Source organism: Neopsephotus bourkii, unplaced genomic scaffold, assembly GCF_033783945.1.
Source record: "Neopsephotus bourkii isolate Nb327-2 ecotype Australia unplaced genomic scaffold, CSIRO-AGI_Nbou_v1 NB_1346, whole genome shotgun sequence".
NCBI classification, from domain to species: Eukaryota; Metazoa; Chordata; class Aves; order Psittaciformes; family Psittacidae; genus Neopsephotus; species Neopsephotus bourkii.
In genome coordinates, this window is record NW_026901826.1 from 137457 (window position 1) to 159678 (window position 22222).

Genomic DNA, 22222 nt, shown 5'->3' on the forward strand with positions numbered 1-22222 from the left:
GGCAGGTGGGGGGGGGGTCCCAGCCCCTTGATGCCATGGGGTGGGGAGGGCTGTGTGCTCCTCCAGGGCTCTGTGTGCTGGTGATGAGGGAAATCCCGGGGGGAATGGGGAAGCTGGGACCCCCATAGCGTGGTCACTGTTCTGGGGGTACCCCTGACCCCCATAAGCAGAGCGGGGGGGGGCAGCCTGGACAAGATTCACCTCCTGTATGGGAAGGGGTAAGGGGCTCCCGGAGCGGGGTCGGGCTCTGCCGGTGCTCGGGCCGGGGGTGGATCCGGCTCGGTGCGGGGTTAGTGGGGGGGGTCCGGGCGCGCTGCGGGCTCCGGTCCTCCACGGAGCAGGGGGCAGAGCCGAGCGGCTCCGGCCCAAGCGCCTCCGCCTCCTTCCGTGTTCCGGTTCCTGCAGCCGCCGGGCAGGATGCGATCGGTCCCGGCCGCCCGGGTGAGCACCGTTGGGGGGGGGGGGGAGCTCCAGCAGCAGGACCCGGACCCTGCCGCCCGGTGCCACCGGCGAGGGGCAGGCGGGAGGACACGGGGATGGGCGGGGGGGGGGAGCACCGGGCCGGGCTTTCCGCTGCGTTACCGGGGTCGCGTCCTGCTCGGAGCAGGCGGAGGCTTCACTGGAGACCCCCCCATTGCCGGGGGGGGGGCAGTTCTGCCCCCCGAGGGGGGGGTCCGGTCGCTGCCAAGCTGCGCAGGGCAGGGGGGGCCGCGCTGCAGTGGGGACCCCCCGGCCTCTTCCCCACCGGGCACCGAGGCGGTGCGGGCGGTACCGGGGCTTCGCTGCCATCCCCGGGTCAAGCACGGGGAAAGGGGGGGCCCGTGCCTCAGTTTCCCCCTGCTGTAATTGAGAAGGTCAAAGGGAAGCATCCTATGGGAAAGGGGGGGGGGGGTGTATCCTGACTCGGGATGGAGCGGGGCTGGTCCAGGGCTCTGTACCCCGGGTCCCGGCTGTGGGGCTGCCCCGTGGCACCGGGTCTATGGGGTGATGGAGCAGGAGCGGACTCTGGACCCAGCAGGCGAGGGCTGGGTGCTGCAGGTGAGATAAGGCTGGGTAGGTCCAAGGCTCCGTCTCACGCAGAAGGTCCTGGGTGCCCGGTGCAATGTGAGGCACCCACTTATGGGGGTGGGCAGAGCATCCCCCCCTATCCCTCACTGCCATGAGGGGATGGGGCAGGGTGGGCTCCTGACGTGGGGTCCTCTCCTCGCAGCGGCTCCCACTGCTGTAACAGCCGAGCTCAGAGCCGCAGCACAGACCAAAGCAGGGCCTCGACCCGGTCCCTGCATCCCCATCTGCTCCCCACAATGGGCAGCCACGAGAAGGATGCGTCCTCACCGAGGAAGGCCCTGTCACGCTCCAACAGCACCGTGTCTTCCAAGCAGAGCAGCGTTCAGCAGGTTGGGGGCTCACTGGGATGCACCCCACTAAAGGAAGGGTGTTACACAGAGATACCCCATCCACAGGGGGTACCAAGTGCTTAGCGACAAGGCTGGGAGCTCCCCATCAGCTAAGGGAGCCCCACACTGACCCCCATTCATTCCCACAGGGCTCTGAGAGCTGGGAGGTGCTGGAGGAGCCTCGTGTGCGGGGCAGCCCGGGCACGGAGCCGCAGCGGCATGAGGGTTACCTGCTCAAGAAGAGGAAATGGCCCCTGAAGGGCTGGCACAAGGTGATGGGCAGAGTGCATCTGAGTGCTGCTGGGTGCTGTGCCCAGCTATGGGGAGATGTGAACCCCTGGATAAGTGCCTGCAGGGGTCAGTCCCTGCTTCCCCCCTTGCAACAACTGCGCCTCTCTGTCCCCAGAGGTACTTTGTGCTGGAAAACAGCATCCTGAAATATGCCACCACGCGCCAGGATGTGAGTACGGGGACAGGCTGCACCCCACAGACCCCATGAGGAAGTGGGGGTCTTCCCCCTAACAGGCATCCCTGGTCTCCCCCAGGTCCTCAAGGGCAAACTGCACGGTGCCATCGATGTCCGTCTGTCCGTGATGTCCGTCAACAAGAAGGCACAGCGCGTTGACCTGGACACGGAGGAGAACATCTACCACCTCAAGGTGCTGTGGGGCTGCAATGGGGCTGGGGGGGGCATTGGGTTCTGTGTGTGTGTGTGTGTGTGTGTCCCCATCAACTTACCCCTGTCCCACAGATCAAGTCCCCAGAGCTCTTCTCCAGCTGGGTGAGCAGCCTCTGCTCCCATCACCAGGGCGAGAGTGGGGGTCCCACAGGGCCCAACACGCAGGTGGGTGTCACCTCGGGGGCACGATGTGGGGCAGGGTCCGGATGTGGGGCTCCTGATGGCAGCCCTGGATGTGCCTCCAGGGCCAGTGGACGCGGATCCTGCCCTCGGGCAGTGCTCCTGCCCTCTCCACCCTGGCCAGCTCCCGGGACAAGGTGAACGCTTGGCTGAAGGACAGCGAGGGGCTGGAGCGCTGCTCGGCCGGTCAGTGGGGCAGGAGGGGATGTGTGGGGCAGGGGGTGATGCCCCGTTCCCTCTCCCTGATGGGGCTCGCTCTGCACCCATTGCAGAGCTGGTGGAATGCCAGGCAAAGCTGCAGGAGCTGACGGGAATGCTGCAGAGCCTGGAGGCCCTGCACCGCATCCCCTCGGCACCCCTCATCTCCGGCACCCAGGTGAGTGGGACGTGGCCATGATGCTGAGCATCGCCTTTCATGGCAAGGGCCCATCTCCAGCCCCTTCCTCTTCCTCCCAGCCTTCAGCCGCCACGGAGAGGCCGAAGAAAGGCAGGAGGAGCACCAGGATCTGGTGCACCCAGAGCTTTGCCAAAGACGACACCATCGGCAGGGTGAGCGGGCGAGCATCCTGCTGAGCATCCCCCCCATCTCTGACCCACTGCTGCGGGGATGCAGCCCCCCCCTAGGGCATCACTGACCCCCGTGTCCATCCCCCCCAAACCAAGGTGGGCCGCCTGCACGGCTCCGTCCCCAACCTCTCACGCTACCTGGAGCCATCCCAGAGCCAGCTTCCCTTCAGCCTCCCCCCGGAGTACACGCAGCTCCAGAGGAGCTTCTGGGTGCTGGCACAGAAAGGTGGGGAAGGTGGTGCTGGGGAGGGTGCTGAGGTGGGTGCCATTGGGTGCAGTGATGCAGCCCCTGTGCCCGGCAGTGCACGGCTCGCTCAGCAGCGTGGTGACGGCGCTGATGATGGAGAGGACGCGTCTGGAGGAGCTGCAGCGGGCACTGGACCGGCGGCGCTCAGCACCGCGCCCCAGCAGCGCCGGCAACGCCGGGGTGAGGATTGCAGGGGCCGGGTGGGAGTTTTAGATGTGCCCCCCCCCCCCCTGCCCCAGTACAATGGGACTGGTGCTGTTGGGTGCAGTGAGTTGGCAGGGTCTCAGGATCACACCGTTGGGGGTGATCCCCCCTTGCCGTCACCCCCACACTGGTTGGAGGGGACACATATAGGGGTTGGTTTGGCTCAGCATCCCCCCCATCACCTCTCCAGGCTGCCCTGCGCCGCTTCCACTCCCTCTCCGTCTCCTCTGACACCACCATGGACTCCTTCGCATCGTTGCACCCCGATGAGGTTTGGGGGGGGCCAGGATGGGGTTGGGGGGTCGGGGTTGGGGGTCCGGGGGGTGCTGAGGTGGTGGCTGTCCCCTCAGCCGGACCCACTGCCAGCCAAGGGCCGGGAGCAGCAGCTCTCCAACCGCAGCATCGTGTCTCTGGCCGATTCCCACACTGAGTTCTTTGATGCCTGCGAGGTTTTCCTCTCCGCCAGCTCCTCTGAGAACGAGGTGGGGAAGGGGCTTCAGTTGGGTTCTATGGGTTCATCTGTGGGTGCTGCTTCTGTGGGTTCATCTCTTCCTTCTCTCTCCCTGTCCCCTCCCCGTTAGCTGCCCTCCCCATTCCCCATGTGCCCCCCAGCTCCCGTGTTCCATATCCCCCCCCTTTAGCGCAATCCCTTTAGGCTCTCAGGGACCCCGCAGCCTCTTAACACCCCCCAGCCCCACTCCTGCACCACCGGTACTCCCCCTTCCCCATCCTGCCCATCCCAGGCACCCGGGTCCCATCCCATCCTCTCGGGGGAGGGTCCAACCCCTCCTATGGGGTAATCCCCAGACCCCGGCCCCATCCCCTCCAAGCCGCCGGCGGTCCCTGCGTGTCCTCAGCCCTCGGACGATGAATCCTGCATCAGCGAGGCCACCACCAGCGCCTGCGAGGACGCGGCCGAGCCCCCAACAGGTACCGGGATGGGGACACCGATGAGAAGGGGACCTGGAGGGGGGGGTTTGGCTCCATCCCACAGCGCCCGGTCCCGCAGGCGCGGAGGGCCCGGGGATGCCCACGGAGCCGCCGCCGCCGCCGGTGGAGCTGCCGGGTCCGGACCCGCAGCGGAGGAGCCGCCTGCCCGCGCCGCCCGCCCCGTCGGGGGACGTGAGCCTGTGGGGGCTGCTGCGGAGCAGCGTGGGCAAGGACCTGTCCCGGGTGGCCCTGCCCGTGCAGCTCAACGAGCCCCTCAACACGCTCCAGCGCCTGTGCGAGGAGCTCGAGTACAGCGCGCTCCTGGACCGCGCCAGCCGCGCCCGCGACCCGCGGCAGCGCTTGGTGCGGGCACCGGCAACGGGGGGATACCGGGGGGGGGGGGGTAAAGGGGTACGGGGGACTTCAGGGGCCAGGAGGGCACGGGGGATGTGGGGGACATGAGATGCTCAGGGAGGTCGGGGGCTTGGGGGACACTGGGGGATTGGATGCAGGAGGAGCTCAGGGGATGCAGGGGGAGCTCAGGAGATGCAGGGGGAGCTCAGGAGATGCAGGGGGAGCTCAGGGGATGCAGGGGGAGCTCAGGGGATACAGGGGGAGCTCGGGGGGTACAGGGGGAGCTCGGGGGATGCAGGGGGAGCTCATGGGATGCAGGGGGAGCTCGGGGGGTACAGGGGGAGCTCAGGGAATGCAGGGGGCTTGGGGGACACAAGGGAATTTGGGGGCCAGGAGGGCACAGGGGAGATGTGGGGCTTGGGGGACATGAGGGGCTTTGGGGACATGGGGGGTTTGGGAAGGTCAGGGTCCTGGGTGCACAGAGGCAGCGCGAGGGGGACTTGGGGAGTTTGGTGATTCAGGAGGCTTGGGGCACATGTGGAGCTCCTGGGGCATTGTAGGAGCAGGGGAACACTTGGGGGGCTCAGGGGATGCAGGGGGCTTGGGGACCACAGGGGAATTTGGGGGCCAGGAGGGCACAGGGGAGATGTGGGGCTTGGGGGACATGAGGGACTTTGGGGACATGGGGGGTTCGGGAAGGTCAGGGGCTCTGGGAGCACAGAGGGAACGCAGGGGGGACTTGGGGAGTTTGGTGATTCAGGAGGCTTGGGGCACAAGTGGAGCTCCTGGGATGTTGTAGGAGCAGGGGAACACTTGGGGGGCTCAGGGGACACGGGGTTTCTGGGGACACCCTGCCATTGGTGTGGCTCTGGTGGTGACACTGCGGGGACAGGTCTACGTGGCCGCCTTTGCCGTGTCTGCCTATGCCTCCACCTACTACCGGGCGGGCAGCAAACCCTTCAACCCGGTGCTGGGAGAGACCTATGAGTGCGTGAGGCCCGACCGCGGCTTCCGCTTCATCAGCGAGCAGGTAGGGCCGGGCACAGTGGGGGTACGGGGGGGCGGATGGGGCCGTGGCATGGCCCATTACCCCAACCTCCATCCAGGTCTGCCACCACCCTCCCATCTCCGCCTGCCACGCTGAGTCCGATAACTTCATCTTCTGGCAAGGTGGGTGCTGAGGAGGGCACTGGGGACATGCGACAGGGACATAGGGGGGGTCTCACCCCCTCCCATTCCCCCATCCCATAGACATGAGGTGGAAGAATAAGTTCTGGGGCAAGTCCCTGGAGATCGTCCCTGTGGGCACCGTCAACGTGCAGCTGCCACGGTGAGACCCCAGCACCAGGAGGTGCCTCCCTTCCGGCACTGCCACCATCACCATCCCCATCCTGCCCTCGTGCTCCCGCAGGACCGGGGACCACTTCCAATGGAACAAGGTGACCACGTGCATCCACAACGTGCTGAGCGGCCCGCGCTGGATCGAGCACTACGGCGAGGTGCTGATCCGCAACACGCGGGACGCTGCCTACCACTGCAAGATCACCTTCGGCAAGGTGCGGCCGACACGCCACGACACGCCGCGACATGTCGTGACACGCCTTGTCATGGTCCCACCCTATTCCCACTTTTCCCTTTCCCATGGCCTCATCCTTTTCCGATACCCCCTCCACTTACTCAACAGCACCACCCCTTTCACAGTAGCCCCTCATTTAGGTGACCCATTCCCAATGGTTCCACTCTATCACTCATGGATGCACCCTTCCCAATGGCCCCATCCCTTCCCAATGACTCCACTCCATCACTCGTGGATTCCTCCTCCACAATGGCCCCATCCCTTCCCAATGGCTCCATCCCTTCCCAATAACTCCACTCCATCACTCGTGGATTCCCCCTTCTCAATGGCTCCATCCCTTCTCAATGACTCCAGTCCATCACTCGTGGATTCCCCCTTCCCAATGGCCCCATCCCTTCCCAATGACTCCACTCCGTCACTCGTGGATTCCTCCTTCCCAATGGCCCCATCCCTTCCCAATGGCCCCATCCCTTCCCAGTGACCCCACTCCATCACTCATGGATTCCCCCTTCCCAATGGCCCCATCTCTTCCCAATGACTCCACTCTATCACTCGTGGATTCCCCTTCCCAATGGCCCCATCCCTTCCCAATGACCCCATCTCTTCCCAATGACTCCAGTCCGTCACTCGTGGATTCCTCCTTCCCAATGGCCCCATCCCTTCCCAATGACTCCTCCCCATTTCTCACGGCCCCGCCCTATTCCACGACCCCACCCATTTCCCAATGGCCACGCCCCTTTCCCAGTGGCCCCACCCACTTCCCACGCCCCCATCCTTCCCCATATCCATACTCTTTCCCATAGCCCTTCCCCTTTTCCCACCCCCCCCATCCCATCCCATCCCCTCCCGCAGGCTCGGTACTGGGGCGCAGGGGCCAACGAGGTGCAGGGCTTGGTGCTGAGCCGCAGCGGGGCCGTGGTGGAGCGCCTGGCCGGGAAGTGGCACGAAGGGCTGCACCGGGGGCCAGCACCGGGGCACTGCGTCTGGAGGGCCAGTAAGGACCGGTGGGGTCACATACACACAAGTGCATGGGGAGGGATGGGGGTACCGCAACGGATTGGGGGGGGTCTCAGCACTGTGCCCCCCCCCTCATCCCTACAGACCCCATGCCCCGGGACCATGAGAAGAACTACGGCTTCACGCAGTTCGCCCTGGAGCTCAATGAGCTGACACCGGAGCTGCGCCGCGTCCTGCCCTCCACCGACACCCGCCTGCGGCCCGACCAGCGGTGAGCACGCACCCCAGTACCGCGGTTCGGGGGTGCTGAGGGCATCGCAACCACGGCCTCATCCTCCTCAGGTACCTGGAGGAAGGCAACGTCCCCGCGGCCGAGACGCAGAAGCGCCAAATCGAGCAGTTGCAACGGGACCGGAGGCGGGTGATGGAGGAGAACAACATCACCCACCAGGCTCGCTTCTTCAGGTCCAGCTTATGGGGCAAGGCATGGGGCACCCCATGGCTTAGGGGGATGTGGGGCTCTCATGGAATGGGGACACCCCCTGGGAGTCCTGATGGGATGGTCCCCCCCCCCTCCATCCCTAGGCGGCTGATGGATGCTAATGGCAAGGAGTCGTGGGTCACCAACAACACCTATTGGAAGCTGCGCCTGGATCCCGGCTTTGCCCACTTGGACAGTGCGGTGCTCTGGTAGTGACCCCCGCAATGGGGTGCTGACCCCCCCTCCCCACACTCATCACAGCAGTGGGGCTGGACCCCCAGCACTGGGGGTGTGGAGCCACCCCCCAACCTTGGGGCAGAGCCTCAGGGCTGGCTGGGACTCAATGGGGCAGGGGCTGGCGGTGCCCCCCCACTGCCCTGGGGGTCCCTGGCTCTCTGTGGGGGGAGCGGGCAGCAGGGGGTTGTGGGGTGCCCGCAGGCGGGCAGACCCCTTTGGCCCCCCAGGGGTTGCTCCAATAAAGGCTGTAAAGAGATGGGGGTGTGGAGAGCTTCCTTCTCCCCTCCCAGTCCAGGATGGGGCTGGGGGGGGGCACACGGGTCCCTTCATCCTCCTCCCCATGCCTCAGTTTCCCCCCCATGGGCATGCAAAGGATAGCAACGAGCTGTGCCCCACGGCGTCCCCTTTATTGCGAGATATGCTGTTGCCCCCAGCCCCACACCGGGCACAGGGGGGCTCAATAAATACTTCAGCATTAACCCCCCCCCACCCTCCCATCACCACCTTAAAAACAACCAAGGACAAAAACCCACCCCTTTCCTCCCTGTTCCCTCCTCGCTTGCCCCCATTGCCCCACCGGGGTGGCACTGGGGGCTGATTGATTGTCTGGCATCATCCTTTCCCCCCCACACACTCAAGTCTTCCCAGGATATGATGTTGAACTGAGGGGGGGGACACGCACACACACATGGGACCCCGTTGGGTCCTGAGGCTTTGGGGTGCCCGTAGGGGTGGGTTTTGAGCCCCTAAGCGCGGCTCAGTTGCCGTAGAAGCCGTAGTAGCCACCGTCGGCACCCGGGTCCTTGTCATAGAGGTCCCCATTGTGGGGTGGGGGGGAGCTTTCAGCGCTGGAGGGGTACGGGGACACCCGCCGCCGCTTGCACTCGTACAGCCCCAAGTCCACGGAGTCCACTGGGGCGGGGGGTTCGGGGGCCCAGCCCTCTGCTTCCTTCCCCTTCTCCTCCCGGGGCTCCCGGTACCAGCCCAGAGCCCCGGGGCTGCCCTTGGGGCCGTATTGCCCAGGGCTCCAGCCCCCCGTCACCCCGAACCCCGCCGGCCCCTCGGGGTAATAGGGCAGGGGTTGATGTGGGGCGGGCGGCAGGGTGAAGGGCTTCACCCCATAGGGCACCAGTTTCCCCCCCCCGTACCCCGCTTCGTAGCCGCTGTACTCCAGGGTGCCCGCGGCGGGGGGCTGCTGGGGGGTGAAGTACCAGCGCGGGGGGTCTTTGGGGGGCAGCGGCAGCGGAGCCCCCCGCTCAGCACTGAAGAGGCGCCCCGAGGGCAACGGGAACTGCTCGGGTAGGAAGGGCTGGAAGCGGGGGGCGGGCAGGAGCTGCCGGCAGCCGGGACCCTCCAGCGGGGACGGGGTGAGGCGCTCGCCCTCCGAGGCCGTGTACATCCTAGGGGAGGGGGGTACAGGGTGGGAATCGGGGGGTGCCCTCTTGCCAACGGGGTTGGGGGGGCACCATTGGGAAAGGGGGGGACACACTCACGAGTCGAAGTTATCCCGGAATCCTTTGGCGAAGGGGTTGTGATCGATCTTCAGCTGCGTGATCTGGGGGAGAAGGGGGGTATGGACATGGGGGTGCTGCTGCAAGTCTGATCCCCCCCCTTCCTCTGCACCCCGGGATGCAGCCAGCACCCTGTCACAGTGTGCTGGCCGTCCCTGGACCCCCGCTCCATCACCCATGGGGTTCAGCTGCATCCGGGAGAACTGGGGTGATGCTGGGGTGCTGGGGGGCACTGCAGGGTGTTGGGATGCTGAAGGGGGGGCTGAGGGGCTCCTGGGATTCGGGGAGAGGCACTGGGATGCTGAGGAGATGGGGGGTGTGCAGAGATGCTATAGACAGGGGTGTCTATTGGCATTTCCCTAATGTTGGGGACCTTCTATGGTGCTTGGAGGGGGGTTCCGAGGGGCTGCTCTGGGGTGGTCACTGTGATATCGGGGTGTATCAGCGGTTTCTGCAGCCCTGGGATGATGCTGGAGGGAGGATGTTGGGGGTCCCTGTGCTGGGGGGGAGTGGTGTTTGTGGGGGTACCCCCATAGCAAGGACCAGATGGGGGGGTGTCTCATACTCACATCAGCATTCTGGTAGGCTGTGACAGCGATGAACTGCGTCTCTGGGAAGGCGAAGGTGAGCGTGTGCGGGGAGGGGAACCCCTCATCCTCACCCTCCTGCACCTCCGTGACGTGCAGCCGCGGCTGGTACTTGTGCAGCGACTGCAGCACGATCATCTGGGGGGGGGGGGGGCAGCGGGTGGTCAAGGGGGGGCTATAGGGGCACAGGCTGGTGAATGGTGGGAGCCTCACCTGGCCGACGTTGTTGGATGCGCCCTTGTTGTTGGTGAGCTTCAGCTTCCCGAAGGAGACCTCCTGCCGCATCCAGTGCGCGCCCGTGTTGGGAGAGTCGGGGTGCAGGTAGAGGCGGTTCCCTGGGGGGTAAGGAGCGGTAGTGATGGGGTTACCCCGCTCTCAGCACCATGACGAGTGTGAGGATGAGGACTGCGAGCCCGTACCTGGCATATTGCCTTCGGCTTTGCCACACTGCACCCACTTGCCGCCCTGGTAACGCCAGTGATGCTGGTCCACCAGCACCACGTCCACGCAGACGCTGTAGTGGGCCACGGGGTTGAGCCCCGACAGGGTGAAGCTGAGGAACGGGAACATGCGCCTGGGGAAGGGATAGGGACAAGCACTGTTTAACCCCCCCAGCTCAAGCTGTGGCATGGTGGGGATGGGGAAACTGAGGCAGCGCAATACCCGGTCATTGCCCCCCCCATCCCAATGCCCATGAGGAGCTGAGTGACCCTGGCAGCTGGGGGGATGCTCTCGGGGGTGATTCCCCCCCCTCGCCCCGGCATCTTCCTCCCCCTCCCCAAGCACCTTCCGGATCGGAAACCAACACCGCTGCTATTTCGGGCTGGGCGCCAGCCTGCGCCAAGGGCAGCAAGGGGACAGGATGGGATGGACAAGGGGGACCCTGCGGCCCTGGGGCTGCAGCTGCCACCCCCTCCATGGGGATGAACCCCACTGTGCTCCACACCCCCAAATCCCAGCCTTAGGGGGGAGAGTCTGCCCCCCAATCCCTCCTTTTCCATCACTGGCCCCAGTAGTCCCAGTAGCCCCAGTTGCCAGCCCAGGTTGGCAGTCTGGTCCAGACCAACATGGGGGACATCGAGTCCTCAGCCTTCCCCCCAGGTATGATATACATGGGGTGATGGGGGGATTCAGCCTGATCCCCCCGCCTTGGTGGAAGAGGAATGAGGGGAACCCTGACCCCATCCCTCTCTCCCCCTCTTCCTCCTTCCCTTGTGCTTTGCCGCTTCCATCAGCCAGTACCCGGTGGGTGAGGATGGGAGGCAGCCAGTGGGGGGGTTATTTTGGGTGCCCTGCCTATCATGGCATATCCCAGCATATCCCAGCATATCCCACTGAGCCAAGGCTCTGGGCCTTGACCTGTGAGCTCATGACAGGGATGGCACCATGCACCAAAGGGCAGCAGCACCCCCATCTCCACCCCAACAGCACCGGAACCACAACAGCTCCCCTCCAGCATCCTCCCAGGGCCACAGAAACCACGGATACACCCCAGTATTGCCCCAGCATCACAACAACCCCCCCAGAACAGCCCCTTAGAACCCCCCCCAGCACCAGCATTAGGGAAACCCCAATGGCATCCTCCCAACACCACGGAGCCCCTTCACACCAGCTTGGGGTTGAGGAGCAAAGCGAGGGGCTGGGAGCAGGGGGATACATCAGGCCTGGCCCCGGCAGGAAGCATGGCTCGGGCAGTGCCATGGCACCAGGGAAGCATCAATGTGCTGAGCCCGCAGCCCAACCAGGGCGCTGCTGACTCAGAATTGCCCTTGCGATGGAGAGGGGGGAAAGAGAGAAAAGAGAGGAAGGGGAAAAAGAAAGCGGTTCTTGTAACGAGGAGCCTCACACGTGCTCCGCGGGGCCGGGATGCACGGCGGCCCCGAGCATCCCGGGTACCACAGGCTCCATCCGAGCCGTGGCAGCGCCCACCCCACCGCCGCTGTGCCGAGCATCGCCTCCGTGGTTCCTGCCGCCGATAAGAGCTGCAGCCACATCAAAGGGAACCAGCGAGGGGCTCCGAGCTCTCCTGGGGCGATGTTTCACCACCAGCAAAGCCCTCACCACTAAAGCCCCACGGAGGAGGGGTGATGCAGGCTCTGGGCTGAGCAGCCCCGAGCTGCTGCGAGGAGATGGGAGGAAGAAACCATCTCTTTCCTGGGCTTTTAGGGGGTTTTTGTGCACCTCGCTCGGCGTCCCCGGCTCCCCCCGTTGCCGGTGGGGCAGAGACGGGCTTAGAGCTCAACCGGTGCCGCGGTGCAAACCGCAGGGCTCGGCCGGGTGGGGTGGGGGGAAGACCCGAAACCTCGGGGTTATTTATAACCCCTCAACACTGGAGCTGCTGTCGTCGGGGCTCTGCTGGGGCTGCGAGGTGCCGCGGTTGGGGTGATCAATGCACCCCGAAAGCGGGTGGGAAGCGATGGTTTCCCTCCAGTGATGGAGCTCTGGAAGGGGGTCCCGGCTCTTTGGCTGCCCCGAGGTTTGTCCCTGCATGAACCCCGTCATTCAGAGGGTTTGGGGTGTACGCAGGGGACATGGGAGCTGTGGGCACAGCGGCACATCCAGGTGTCAAGGGACATGGGACCTTGGGGTGATGGGATGCAGGGAGTCCAGAATGAGCCCAAGTGGAAGGAAATTTGGGATCAGCCACCTAAACCCCATTTTCCAGCCATTTTCCCCCCTTGCCTGCATCCCCAATGCTTTCCACGTGCCCTCAACACACTGCTGCGTGGCACGGTGCTGTGTGGATGCATGGCATGGTGGCATGGTGCCGCATGGTTGCATGGCAGGATGACACAGCAATGCATGCCACAGTGGTAAGCTGCATTGCATAGCAGCATGGTTGCATAGCACGGCGCTATGTGACTGCATTGCATGGCTGCATGGCATGGGGATATGCTATGGCTTCCTGGCACTACGTGACTGCATTGCATGGCTGCATGGCATTGGGGTTATGCCATTTCATGGTGCTACGTGGCTGTTTTGCATAGCAGCATGGTTGCATGGCATTGCTGCATGGTTGTGTGGCACAGATAGGTACATGGCTCAGCTACATGGTGGAACAGCAGCTGCCAAGCTGGGCAAAGCAGCTCCAAGTCCCCCCCAAAGCACACTCACCCCTGCAACCACACCAACCTTCGTGTTTGCCAAACACAGCCCTTTTGTCCCCAAAGCTGTTCCCTGTGTTCCTGCGAAGGCAACGCCAACCCCTATGTCCTCCAAGTGCAACGCCGTTGCCAGCATCCTCCCCAAAAGCAACGCCATCCCTTGTGCCCCCAAACACAAAGCTAACCCCAAAGGCAGCACCGAGTCCCCCTCAAAGTCAAAGCCAGCCCCTGTGTCACCCCAAAAGGCAAAGGCAGTGCCTGCTCTGCAGCAGAAACCCTCAGCAGGAATTCCCCAGGTCCTTGCAGCCGGGGCAATGGTGAGTCCTTGGGGGTTTCCACAGAAATCCAGCCCTGGCTGCGCCCCAAGAGTAGAGGGGATGGAGGAGGAATGGGGACAGAGGAAGGATGGGGATGGAGGGGGGATGAGGATGGAAGAGGTATGGGGATGGAGGAGGGATGGGGAAAGAAGATGGATGGGGATGGAGGAGGGTTGAGGATGGAAGAGGTATGGGGATGGAGGAGGGACGGGGACGGAGGAGGGATGGGGATGGAGGAGGGATGGGGACGGAGGAGGGATGGGGACGGAGGAGGGATGGGGATGGAGGAGGGATGAGGATGGAAGAGGTATGGGGATGGAGGAGGGATGGGGAGAGGGATGGGGATGGAGGAGGGATGGGGATGGAGAAGGGATGGGGATGGAGGAGGGATGGGGACGGAGGAGGGATGGGGACGGAGGAGGGATGGGGACATAGGAGGGATGGGGACCTTCGTGGGAAACTGGCAGGAAACCAGTTCTCCTGGGGATGAGTGGGCACGGGATGGTGTAGGATGGGATTGGACGGCGTGGGATGCCCGGGACAAGGCACTAGACCCAGAGCAGAGGGACAGGAGGTAAATCCCAGCACCAGACCATGTTCACCCCAATGGCATCACCTCCCACCCAGCCTCAGCTCCTCCCCACTGGGAGCTGAGACACCAGAAACCCCAGAGACCACTGAGGGACCCCACAGCCCGGGGGGTGCCAGCTCTGGGGCTCCCATCTCCCTCCAGCCCCACGCTGGGGTTTTTCCTGTGCGAGCAGCGCTGCAGCCCGGCCCCGCTGTGCAAAAGCAGCTCAGGGTCGGGGGAAACGGATGTTCTGTGGCTCCGAGTTTGACGGCTCCCCCGGGGCTGGGTTTGCTCTGAGCCCCCCTCCCTGCACAATGCAATTCCCCCACCTCGGACCCCGACCTCTCTGCAGAGCCATTGTGGGCAAACAGCTGGGAAAAGAACCCCCAAATCGCCTGGTTTTGGGCTGGGAGCCGGGGGCAGAGCCCCAGATGTGTGTGTGGGGGGCAGAGAGGATGAGATCTCGGGATGCACCCCGCTTTCCAGAGCCTCCGCACCAGCCTCCTGAGCCGCCCCGACGCAACGGGGATGGGCACTGCCCCAGCCGCTGCCACAGGGGATGGGGGAAGAGAAGAGAAAAGCAAAGGGGTGAATTTCAGTGGGTTCCTGTAGGAGAAACAACCCTTTGGGGGGGGGGTCCCAACGCCTCAGTCACCCCTTTGGCCGATGCTAAGGACATGTCACCCCATCCATGCCGGTGCTGAGAGGCCCCTGAGCCCGGCGGGGGGGAGCAGGCCTGGGAATGGCTGTGGCAAACCAAGCGGCCCTAACGTGTTTAGACTTCCAACACATTAAACAGGTTGGGCTCAGCATCGAAGTGACACCGTCTGTCTCGGCCAAGGGAGGGAAGGGGCATAAAGAGAACCCCTGGGCAAGGAATGGTGGTGGAAGGGGAGGGGGGTCACTGAAGGAGGAGTGCGGGGGTTGGAAATCCACACTATGGGGTTTTGGGAACCCCAGAGCCACCAACTCCCGCTGCCCTCCTGGCCCTAGCATCATCCCACTGAGACATCACACACTGCAGCACGGGGCCTGCTCCCCATCACCCCGGTGTTGGGCTGAAGGACCCCCTCCAGACCCTGCAAACAGGGATGTCGGCAGGGTTGGGGTGGACTTTAACCCCCCCCAAACATGCCCCCCAACACCAGGACCCCTATGGACACCGCAGCAGCACAGAGGGAACAGCAGGTCCCGGATCGCGGTCCCACCAGTGCCTGTTCCGGTACCCAGGATGTTGCCGAAACGCACATGAAGGCACCGGGCCTCTGCCCGTCCCCCATCCCAGCAAGCAGAGGGGGTGCCAACCCCCCCATTTGCTGTGCCTGGGGCCACCAGCACCCTCTGGGCTCTCACTACTCGGAGCGGTGCTGAGCTCTGGGGTCGAGGCCAGATAAACCCTGCCTCCAGGCCCCCAGTACCATTGCCATGAGCACACAAACCCTGCCTGGCTCCCCCTTCTCCCACTCTGACACAGAAGGGGGCACCCCCAGACCCTTTTCTCCCTCCAACTCCCCTACAAATGAGGCCGGGGGGGGGGTCTGGTTCGCTTTGCTCCCCCACTTTTTTCCTTTGACCACACAGAAAGACATCATCCCAAACCCACAGGGGTGGGATCCCTCTTGCACTTCCCCTTACACCCCTTGCACGGGCAGATGGGGAGCCCTACAACCATCTCCCACACCTCACCGTGCCGGCCACCCCACACCCCGCATCCCCAGAGCATCCCTTCCATACCGGAACCCCATCCTCTCCTCCCCAGTGCCCATGAGGGTCCGGGTTTCGCTGCCGGTCCCCATCCCGGTCCCCCCCTCGGTGTCCCGGCTCACCTGCCCTGCTTGGTGATGATCATCTCGGTCTGATGCTTGTGGAACTTGGCCCAGAGCTGGTAGTTGTTGAGCATCACTTGCACCTTCCCGGCCGCCCGGTACCCGGGCAGGGCACAGAGCGGCCCGGAGCGGGGACACAACGGGGGGGCCCCGGCCCCGAAACCTCCCTCCGCTCCCGCGTACAGCTCCGCGCCCCCGTAACTCTCCCCCGGGCCGGCAGCGGAAGGCGGCGGCGCTCGGTAAGGCGGGCACGGCCCCAGGAACCGGCCGCCGAAGCCACCGGGAGCACCGTAAGGGAGCGGGGGGGTCCCCGGTTCCGGGGGGGGTCCCCCCCCATCTCCGTAGTACGAGGCGGAGGCGGCGGCGTCCCGGGGGCCCGGCGGCTCCTTGGCGAAGCTGAGCATGGGAGCGGCGGGGCGGGGGGCTCCGGTGCCCGGCTCCAGAGCTCCCATGGACGGGCCGGGGGGGGGACCCCGGCTCCGCTCAGTCGCTCATGGGGGCCCCGCCGGCGGCCCCGGGACCCGGAGTCGGGCGCGTTTCAGCCGCCCCCTCCATGCCCGGTGGCCCCGGAGGGGCAGGGGGGGAATGAACCGTGAGGACCCGGGGAAAGCCAAGTGAGGGGGGGGGAGGCAAAAATCCCGAGCACCCCCCCCAAGAAAAGCCTCAAAAACACCCGGAAAGCGCCCAAAAGTGGGGTCGGGGGGAGCCGGCCCCGTCCCGCTGCTGCCGCTGCTCTCACGCGTTCACCTGCCCATCCCCGTGGCCCCGCGCCTCTTATCCAAAGAAGCGGCTCCGCGCAGGGAGCTCCGCCCCCCCGTAGAGGCGGCCCTCACCGGGGCGGGGAGTAGGGCACGGGGCGGGCAGGGGGGCGGGACACGAGGGGAGGGGATGGGGGACACCTTGGGACAAGGGGGGGGACATGGGGGGATATTGGGTACCGGGGGTTGGGTGGGAGGGGATGAGGACATGGGACCGTGGGACACCTGCAAGGGATGGGGACACGGGAAGGGGCACAGGGACAGAGCATGAGGGGAGCAGGGGGACAGGGCAGGGGTGTCTGGGGTGACACTGGGGGCCCCCCATACCCTGTCGTGTCCCCCCCCATCACCCTTAATTGATCCTTTAATGACCTCACTCACCGTGGGGCGCTGCGTGGGGCCTGTACGGGTGCTCCCCCCTTCCTGTGGTCTTGGGGTCCCCCCCACAGGCACCTCTGCGGTTGTTCGGGGTCCCCCCATAGCTCACGCATTCACTGGGGGTGACCTGGGCACATCCTTGGCCTCTTTCCCTGGGGTCGGCGTTGCTCGGAGCTGGGACAAGCCCCGGGGCTCGCTCCGGTGCCCACCCCGAGGCCGGGCCTCCCCGGAACCTGCCCTTGAACCCGCTGTGCCCGGGGAAGACCCCGCGGAGGCGCTGGGGGCCGGATCCCTTGGCAGGTCCCCAGCCCATCAATACTTTCCATGCCCAGCGGTGGGGCACGGCCGGAGCATCCCCGCGCCTGTCGCTCCCGCACCGCATGGAAGGACAAGGGATGGGATGGGGGTCCCTGTCCTGGGATCCAGGCTCGGTCCTTGGGTGCTGGTGGGACCCCACTGGAGCGGGGGTTTTGAGGGGGGTGTGGGGAGAAAGGGGGGGGCTGTGGCAAACACGCATTTAAGTCTCTGTGGCCTCAGGGTCGCAGGTGATGGGGCTGCCAGGGGACAGCGGGAGCGGATGGGGACATGGATGTGATGAGGATGGGATAGGGATGGGGACAGGGGTGGATGGGGCAGGGAACTGTATGGGGACAGGGCAATGGATAGGGACAGGGAAATGAATAAGGACGTGGATGTGGATGGGGACAGGGATGTGGACAGCTTTCTTTCCCCCACGGAGGGGTCCAGCTGTGGGGCAGGAGGAAATGGCGAGTTAAGGATGCACAGGACATGGAGGGGGTGGATGGGGAGGACCCGCATATCCCCATAGGGAGTCACCTGGTGGCCTCGGTGGTCTCCAGGGGGTGTGTATTGGCCATCAGACACAGCTTAGCAGCCATTCCATCCGGCTTTTCACCGGGGGCATTGTTCAGAGGGGTCCTCAGCTGCAATCCCTATGCAAAGCCCCCTCCTGCTGACCCCCTCCCCATCCTTTCCGGCTCCCTGCCAGCTCCTCCTGCCCTCTAATCCCCTGGGATTTGGTGGGGGGGAGAGGGCTGATGCTGGGGCATGTAGCAGCGGGGGGAATGGGTTTGCAGACCCCATGCTCACGCCTGGCCTGGTATATGCACATGCATGCACATGCATACAGGTGTGCCTCCCTTCTGGGCACAGCCACTGTGTTCCTGCATCCAGGTCAGAGCATGGGAGCTGCCCCCCCCATCCCTGGGCACCCCTTCCCCATCCATCAGTCAGGAATTCCACCCCCACCCCCCCCAAGTGAGAAAAAGCAGGAAAACATGGAAATTTCCATCAATTTTTTTTCTCTAGGAGGATAAAATAAAGGCCGGAGGGGGGGTTATGGAGGGGAGGGGGGGAGGGGAGTGACTCATTAATGGGGGGGAAGCAAGTGCTGCAGCACATGTGCTCCCCAACATCACGACGTGCTAATTCATTCCCGTTATACCATCGCCGGCGAGGATGAATTCACAGGCACAACCCCCCCCCCCCCCCGCTGTGGGATCAGCGCCGAGCATCCCGCTGTGCCCATGGCTGGGGACCTGCCCCCGTCACCCCACATCCCCCCCTGGTCCCTGTCGCTGTGACACCGGGCATGGATCTGTCCCCAGGATGTCTTGTCCTTGAGTGTGTGTTTGTGTCGTCCCCGTCGTCCGTCCCCCCCCCGTAAAGTGACACCGGGGACGCTGCCCTCCCTGGGAGCCACAGCAGCACTCCCGGTGCGCTGCTTGTCACAAGTGTCCCTGCGCAGGGAGGGCTCGCTCGGGGCCAGGAGGGGAAGGAGAGCTGGGAGCCGTGTCCTGACCGTCACCTTGAACAGCTCCCATGGCCCCGACGGTGACCGGGATGCTCCGGGGCATCCTCAGCCTCGGTCCTCTCCAGCTCGGCGTAAGGGACCAAGCAGCCTGAGCTCAGCTCTCCGTAGTGAGGAAGCGCTGGGATGCGGGGTCCAAACCTCCCTACAGCAATAATCCCACCCGTGCACCCCCATCTGCAGGGCTCCAGGACCTCCTCGGAGCTACACCAAGCCCCGTGCCTCAGTTTCCTCTCTGTAGATAGCTGATGCAATGCGGCACTTTGCACATCCGACAGCGTTGGGGATGGTGGCCGAGGGCAGCAGCGGGTGTGTGTCCCCATAGCCCTGTCCCTTCTGGAAGAGGGAGGAAGTGTCCAACGCTGCAGGATGCACCCCACAGGCCACATCCCTCCCCACACGAGCCCCAGCATCTCCAGAGCTGAGCCCCAGCATCACCCCATGCCTCAGTTTCTCCTCCTGTAGCTGCGGGGTTGAATATCCCCATCCCTGGGATCTCCAGCACCGACTGGGATGGGGGTCAGAGCCTTGGTTCCTGAACACCCCCTGCTCCATGCCACCCATCCCTGCAACCTCTCCATCCTGCATCACTTCGTTCATGGACATCAACCCCAGGACCAAATCCCTGCCAAAGGCACTGGGCAGGAGCCAGCCCCATCAATGTGCAAGCCCTGATGTCCCCAAGCCCTCCTGTCCCCACGCCACCCTCCAGCACAGACAGACCCCAGGCAGTGCTGGTGCTGCTGGGGGGGTGGGATATTTGCTTTCCCATCAGGAATTTAGCTGCTGGGCACCAAGGGGAAACTTTGGGGTTATTTTCTTAGTAAACGGCCCCGTTCCTGTTTTCATTATTAAAACGAGCACGAAGGCACTGGGCACCCACGGGGGCTAAATTTGGTCTCAGGGAAAACCAAAAATACTCCCCCCACCCCAGAGGAATTTGCATCTCGCTGCTGCTCGAAGGCAATGTGCTGCTGAGTTCATGGAGGCCTGAATGCAAACTGCAGGGAGGATGGGGCAGGATGGGGGCACCCACCCAGCCAAGGGATACCCAGCCTGTCCTGGGGCTGCAGGCAGCATCCTTGGTGCATCCAGCCCTTGGTGCTCTGCAGCACAGGGGGGAGATGGAGCCACATTCCCCGGTCTGTGCTGTATCCCAGAGCAATGTTCAGAGCTCCCCCCCCTGCTGCCATTGGTGTCCTGGGGAAACTGAGTCACTGGTGGGGAATGAGTGGCTGGGTTCGGGGGTGGGCTCAGACTCCATCCGCCCAATGCCACCGCTCCCCACCCTGCGCCCCAACACCAGCACCCTCCTCCTTCCTGCCCCAAAGCACCACGCTCCACCCCAGCCACTGGCAGCCCCATTTGGGGGAACCCCCCCCATGGAAGGGGGTGTCCGGTGGGAAGGAAAGGAGCGAGGTTGGAAGGGGGGGGGGGCACGGAGTCCGCCCCACTATGGGGTTTCCTCAAACCACCACCCTGGCTGCTGGGCTGGATCCTGACCAGCACTGGGGGGATGCTCACGCTGCACCCATGGGTGCTGCCTCTTCTACAGCGCTGCCAGGGCCAGCCAGGGGTGACACGTCGGTGGCAGCTCCGGGGGGGGTGTCAGCAAGCAGGGAGGGGGGGACACTGAGCAGACGGCTCCTTAATCTCGGGGAAGGAAGCGGCTCCGGTTACGGAGCTGCCCTCGGTGTAAAAGGAGAGCAACAGGAAGAAAAGTCATTAACATCGTTCCAGCCGCTGCCATCCAAAACCCGGCTGGTGCCGTGCCCCGTGTCCCCCAGCGCCGTGATGCAGGGGGGGGGAGAGCCCCCCAAAACCCCATCCCTGTGAGGGTCCCGCTCAAAGCCCCGGCTCTTGGGGACACTGAACCGCAGCGCGGCTCCGGTCCCTCCTCCTCCTCCTCTTCCTCCTCCTCTTTCGCACCCCAGCGTGGGAGCCCGTGTGGGAGGTGGGGTGTGCCCATCCCGCAGCGTCCCTGTGCGGGTGTCACCGTGTGCGGGTGTCACCGTGTGCGGGTGTCACCGTGTCCAAAGCGTCACCATCCATGGGGCAGAAGCTCCAGGAAGCATCGGTGGGCACGGTGGGTTGGGGTGAGCGTGCAAAAGGCCCGATGTGTGTGCAAGGGTGAGTAAGGGGGGGGGAATGCATAGACATGTGAGGATGTGTGCGTGAGTGTGCAAGGGAACACGTGTGTGTGCAAAGGATGCTCATTGCACACAGATACCCACCATGTGCCCATGCTCCCGTGCAGCAAAGGGAGGGGGTCCATGAGGCAGTGTGAAGCATCCCCCCCACTCTCCATCACCCATCGGGCCGGGGAGGGGGGGTCCGTGTCGCCCCCCGCTGCTGTAGGAGGCGATTTGCTTCAGCGGGAGGCAGATCCCCGGTGCAGAGCCGGGGCTCCCTGGGGACAGCCGGGGGGCTGCAGCCCCTGTCTGGCCTGCTTAGCTTGACGGGGGCACACGGGGCTCGGGGCCCCCCGGCCCTTCCTCTTCATCAGCGGGAGGCGAAGGCTGGGGAGTGATGTGCGGGGAAGGGGAGGGGGGAACACAGGGACAATGGGTGAGATACGGGCTACAGCTTCTGACAACGCGTGATCCCGGCGGGCACAGGCGTGTGCGGGATCACCCGCCCTGGTGCGGGTGACTTGGGGCCATGGGGGGGGCCGTACCCCAATGGGATGAGGCTGGGGATGGTAGCACCCAGCCCAAGAGATGGTGATGCCTGATGCTGCCCCACAGGGTCCAATCCGCCCTCTTTAGGTCCTATCCTATCCTACAGAATCACAGCCAGGTCTGGAAGGTTCTGTCACATAGGACCTTAACCCATAGGGTCCAGTCCTGCCCTGCAGGGTCCCATCTTCCCCCACAGAGTCTCATTCTGCCCCACAGAATTTAGCCCTGTTTTCTTAGGGTCCAATCCTGCTCTATAGCTTCCAATCCTGTGCTGCAGGGTCCTGTCCTGCCAGGTTTGGTCTCACCCTGCCTTGTTGAGCCCCATCCTACTGCTCAAGGACACATCCTAGTGTGAATGGTCCCATCCTGCTCCGTAGAGGCTGATCATCCCCTATAGGGTCCAATCCTCCCCCGCTGGCTCCTATCTTCCCCCACAAGGACTCATCCTGCCCCTCTGAGTTTAGCCCTGCTTTCCAGCCTGTCCTGTAGGGTCCAACCCTGCTCTATAGGCACCCACCCGGTGCTGCAAGGTCCACATCCTGCCTCGTTGAATCCCATCCAACTCTTCAGTGTCCCATCCTATGTAGGGGCTCATCGTCCCCCATAGGGTCTCATCCTGTCCCACTGGGTCCCATCCTGCGCCATTGAGTCCCGCAGGGTCCAACGCAGCTCCGGACGGTCCGATCCTGCCCGGGGCACAGCGCTGGGGACGGGCACTCACCGCATGCCAAACGGCAGAGCCGGCAGCTAAAAATACCCATGGGGGCCCTGCCGACGGAAGTGGAGGTGTCGGCACCGGCTGCTGGAGCCCCGGGAGGGGGGGGCCATACTCAGGTGTCCCGGTCCCCA

The 22222-nt window shown here is 64.5% G+C and overlaps 2 protein-coding genes across 5 annotated transcripts; one reads left to right on the forward strand and one right to left on the reverse strand.

Moving 5' to 3' along the window:
• The first annotated feature begins 321 nt into the window (after positions 1-321).
• OSBPL7 (oxysterol binding protein like 7) lies at positions 322-8065 on the forward strand. Of its 4 annotated transcripts, XM_061366448.1 has the most exons (23): positions 322-441; positions 1211-1397; positions 1547-1669; positions 1804-1857; positions 1943-2056; positions 2149-2241; positions 2322-2442; positions 2529-2632; positions 2713-2805; positions 2920-3049; positions 3126-3250; positions 3465-3545; positions 3625-3756; positions 4132-4204; positions 4284-4567; positions 5451-5588; positions 5665-5728; positions 5810-5888; positions 5970-6114; positions 6987-7128; positions 7236-7362; positions 7434-7556; positions 7677-8065. In XM_061366448.1, the coding sequence occupies exons 2-23, from the start codon at positions 1305-1307 to the stop codon at positions 7783-7785; spliced, it is 2547 nt and encodes an 848-aa protein (XP_061222432.1). In that variant the 5' UTR covers positions 322-441; positions 1211-1304; the 3' UTR covers positions 7786-8065. The 4 variants fall into 4 exon arrangements, with proteins under 4 accessions (XP_061222432.1, XP_061222433.1, XP_061222434.1 ...); XM_061366449.1 differs by lacking the exon at positions 1211-1397 and having other exon boundaries at positions 396-441; XM_061366450.1 differs by lacking the exons at positions 322-441; positions 2149-2241 and having other exon boundaries at positions 1184-1397.
• A 273-nt stretch (positions 8066-8338) lies between these two features.
• Positions 8339-16345, reverse strand: TBX21 (T-box transcription factor 21). The gene is made up of 6 exons (XM_061366567.1): positions 15726-16345; positions 10327-10481; positions 10121-10242; positions 9890-10045; positions 9303-9364; positions 8339-9209 (listed from the first exon to the last, which is right to left on the reverse strand). The coding sequence occupies exons 1-6, from the start codon at positions 16175-16177 to the stop codon at positions 8567-8569; spliced, it is 1590 nt and encodes a 529-aa protein (XP_061222551.1). The 5' UTR covers positions 16178-16345; the 3' UTR covers positions 8339-8566.
• Positions 16346-22222: the final 5877 nt, after the last annotated feature.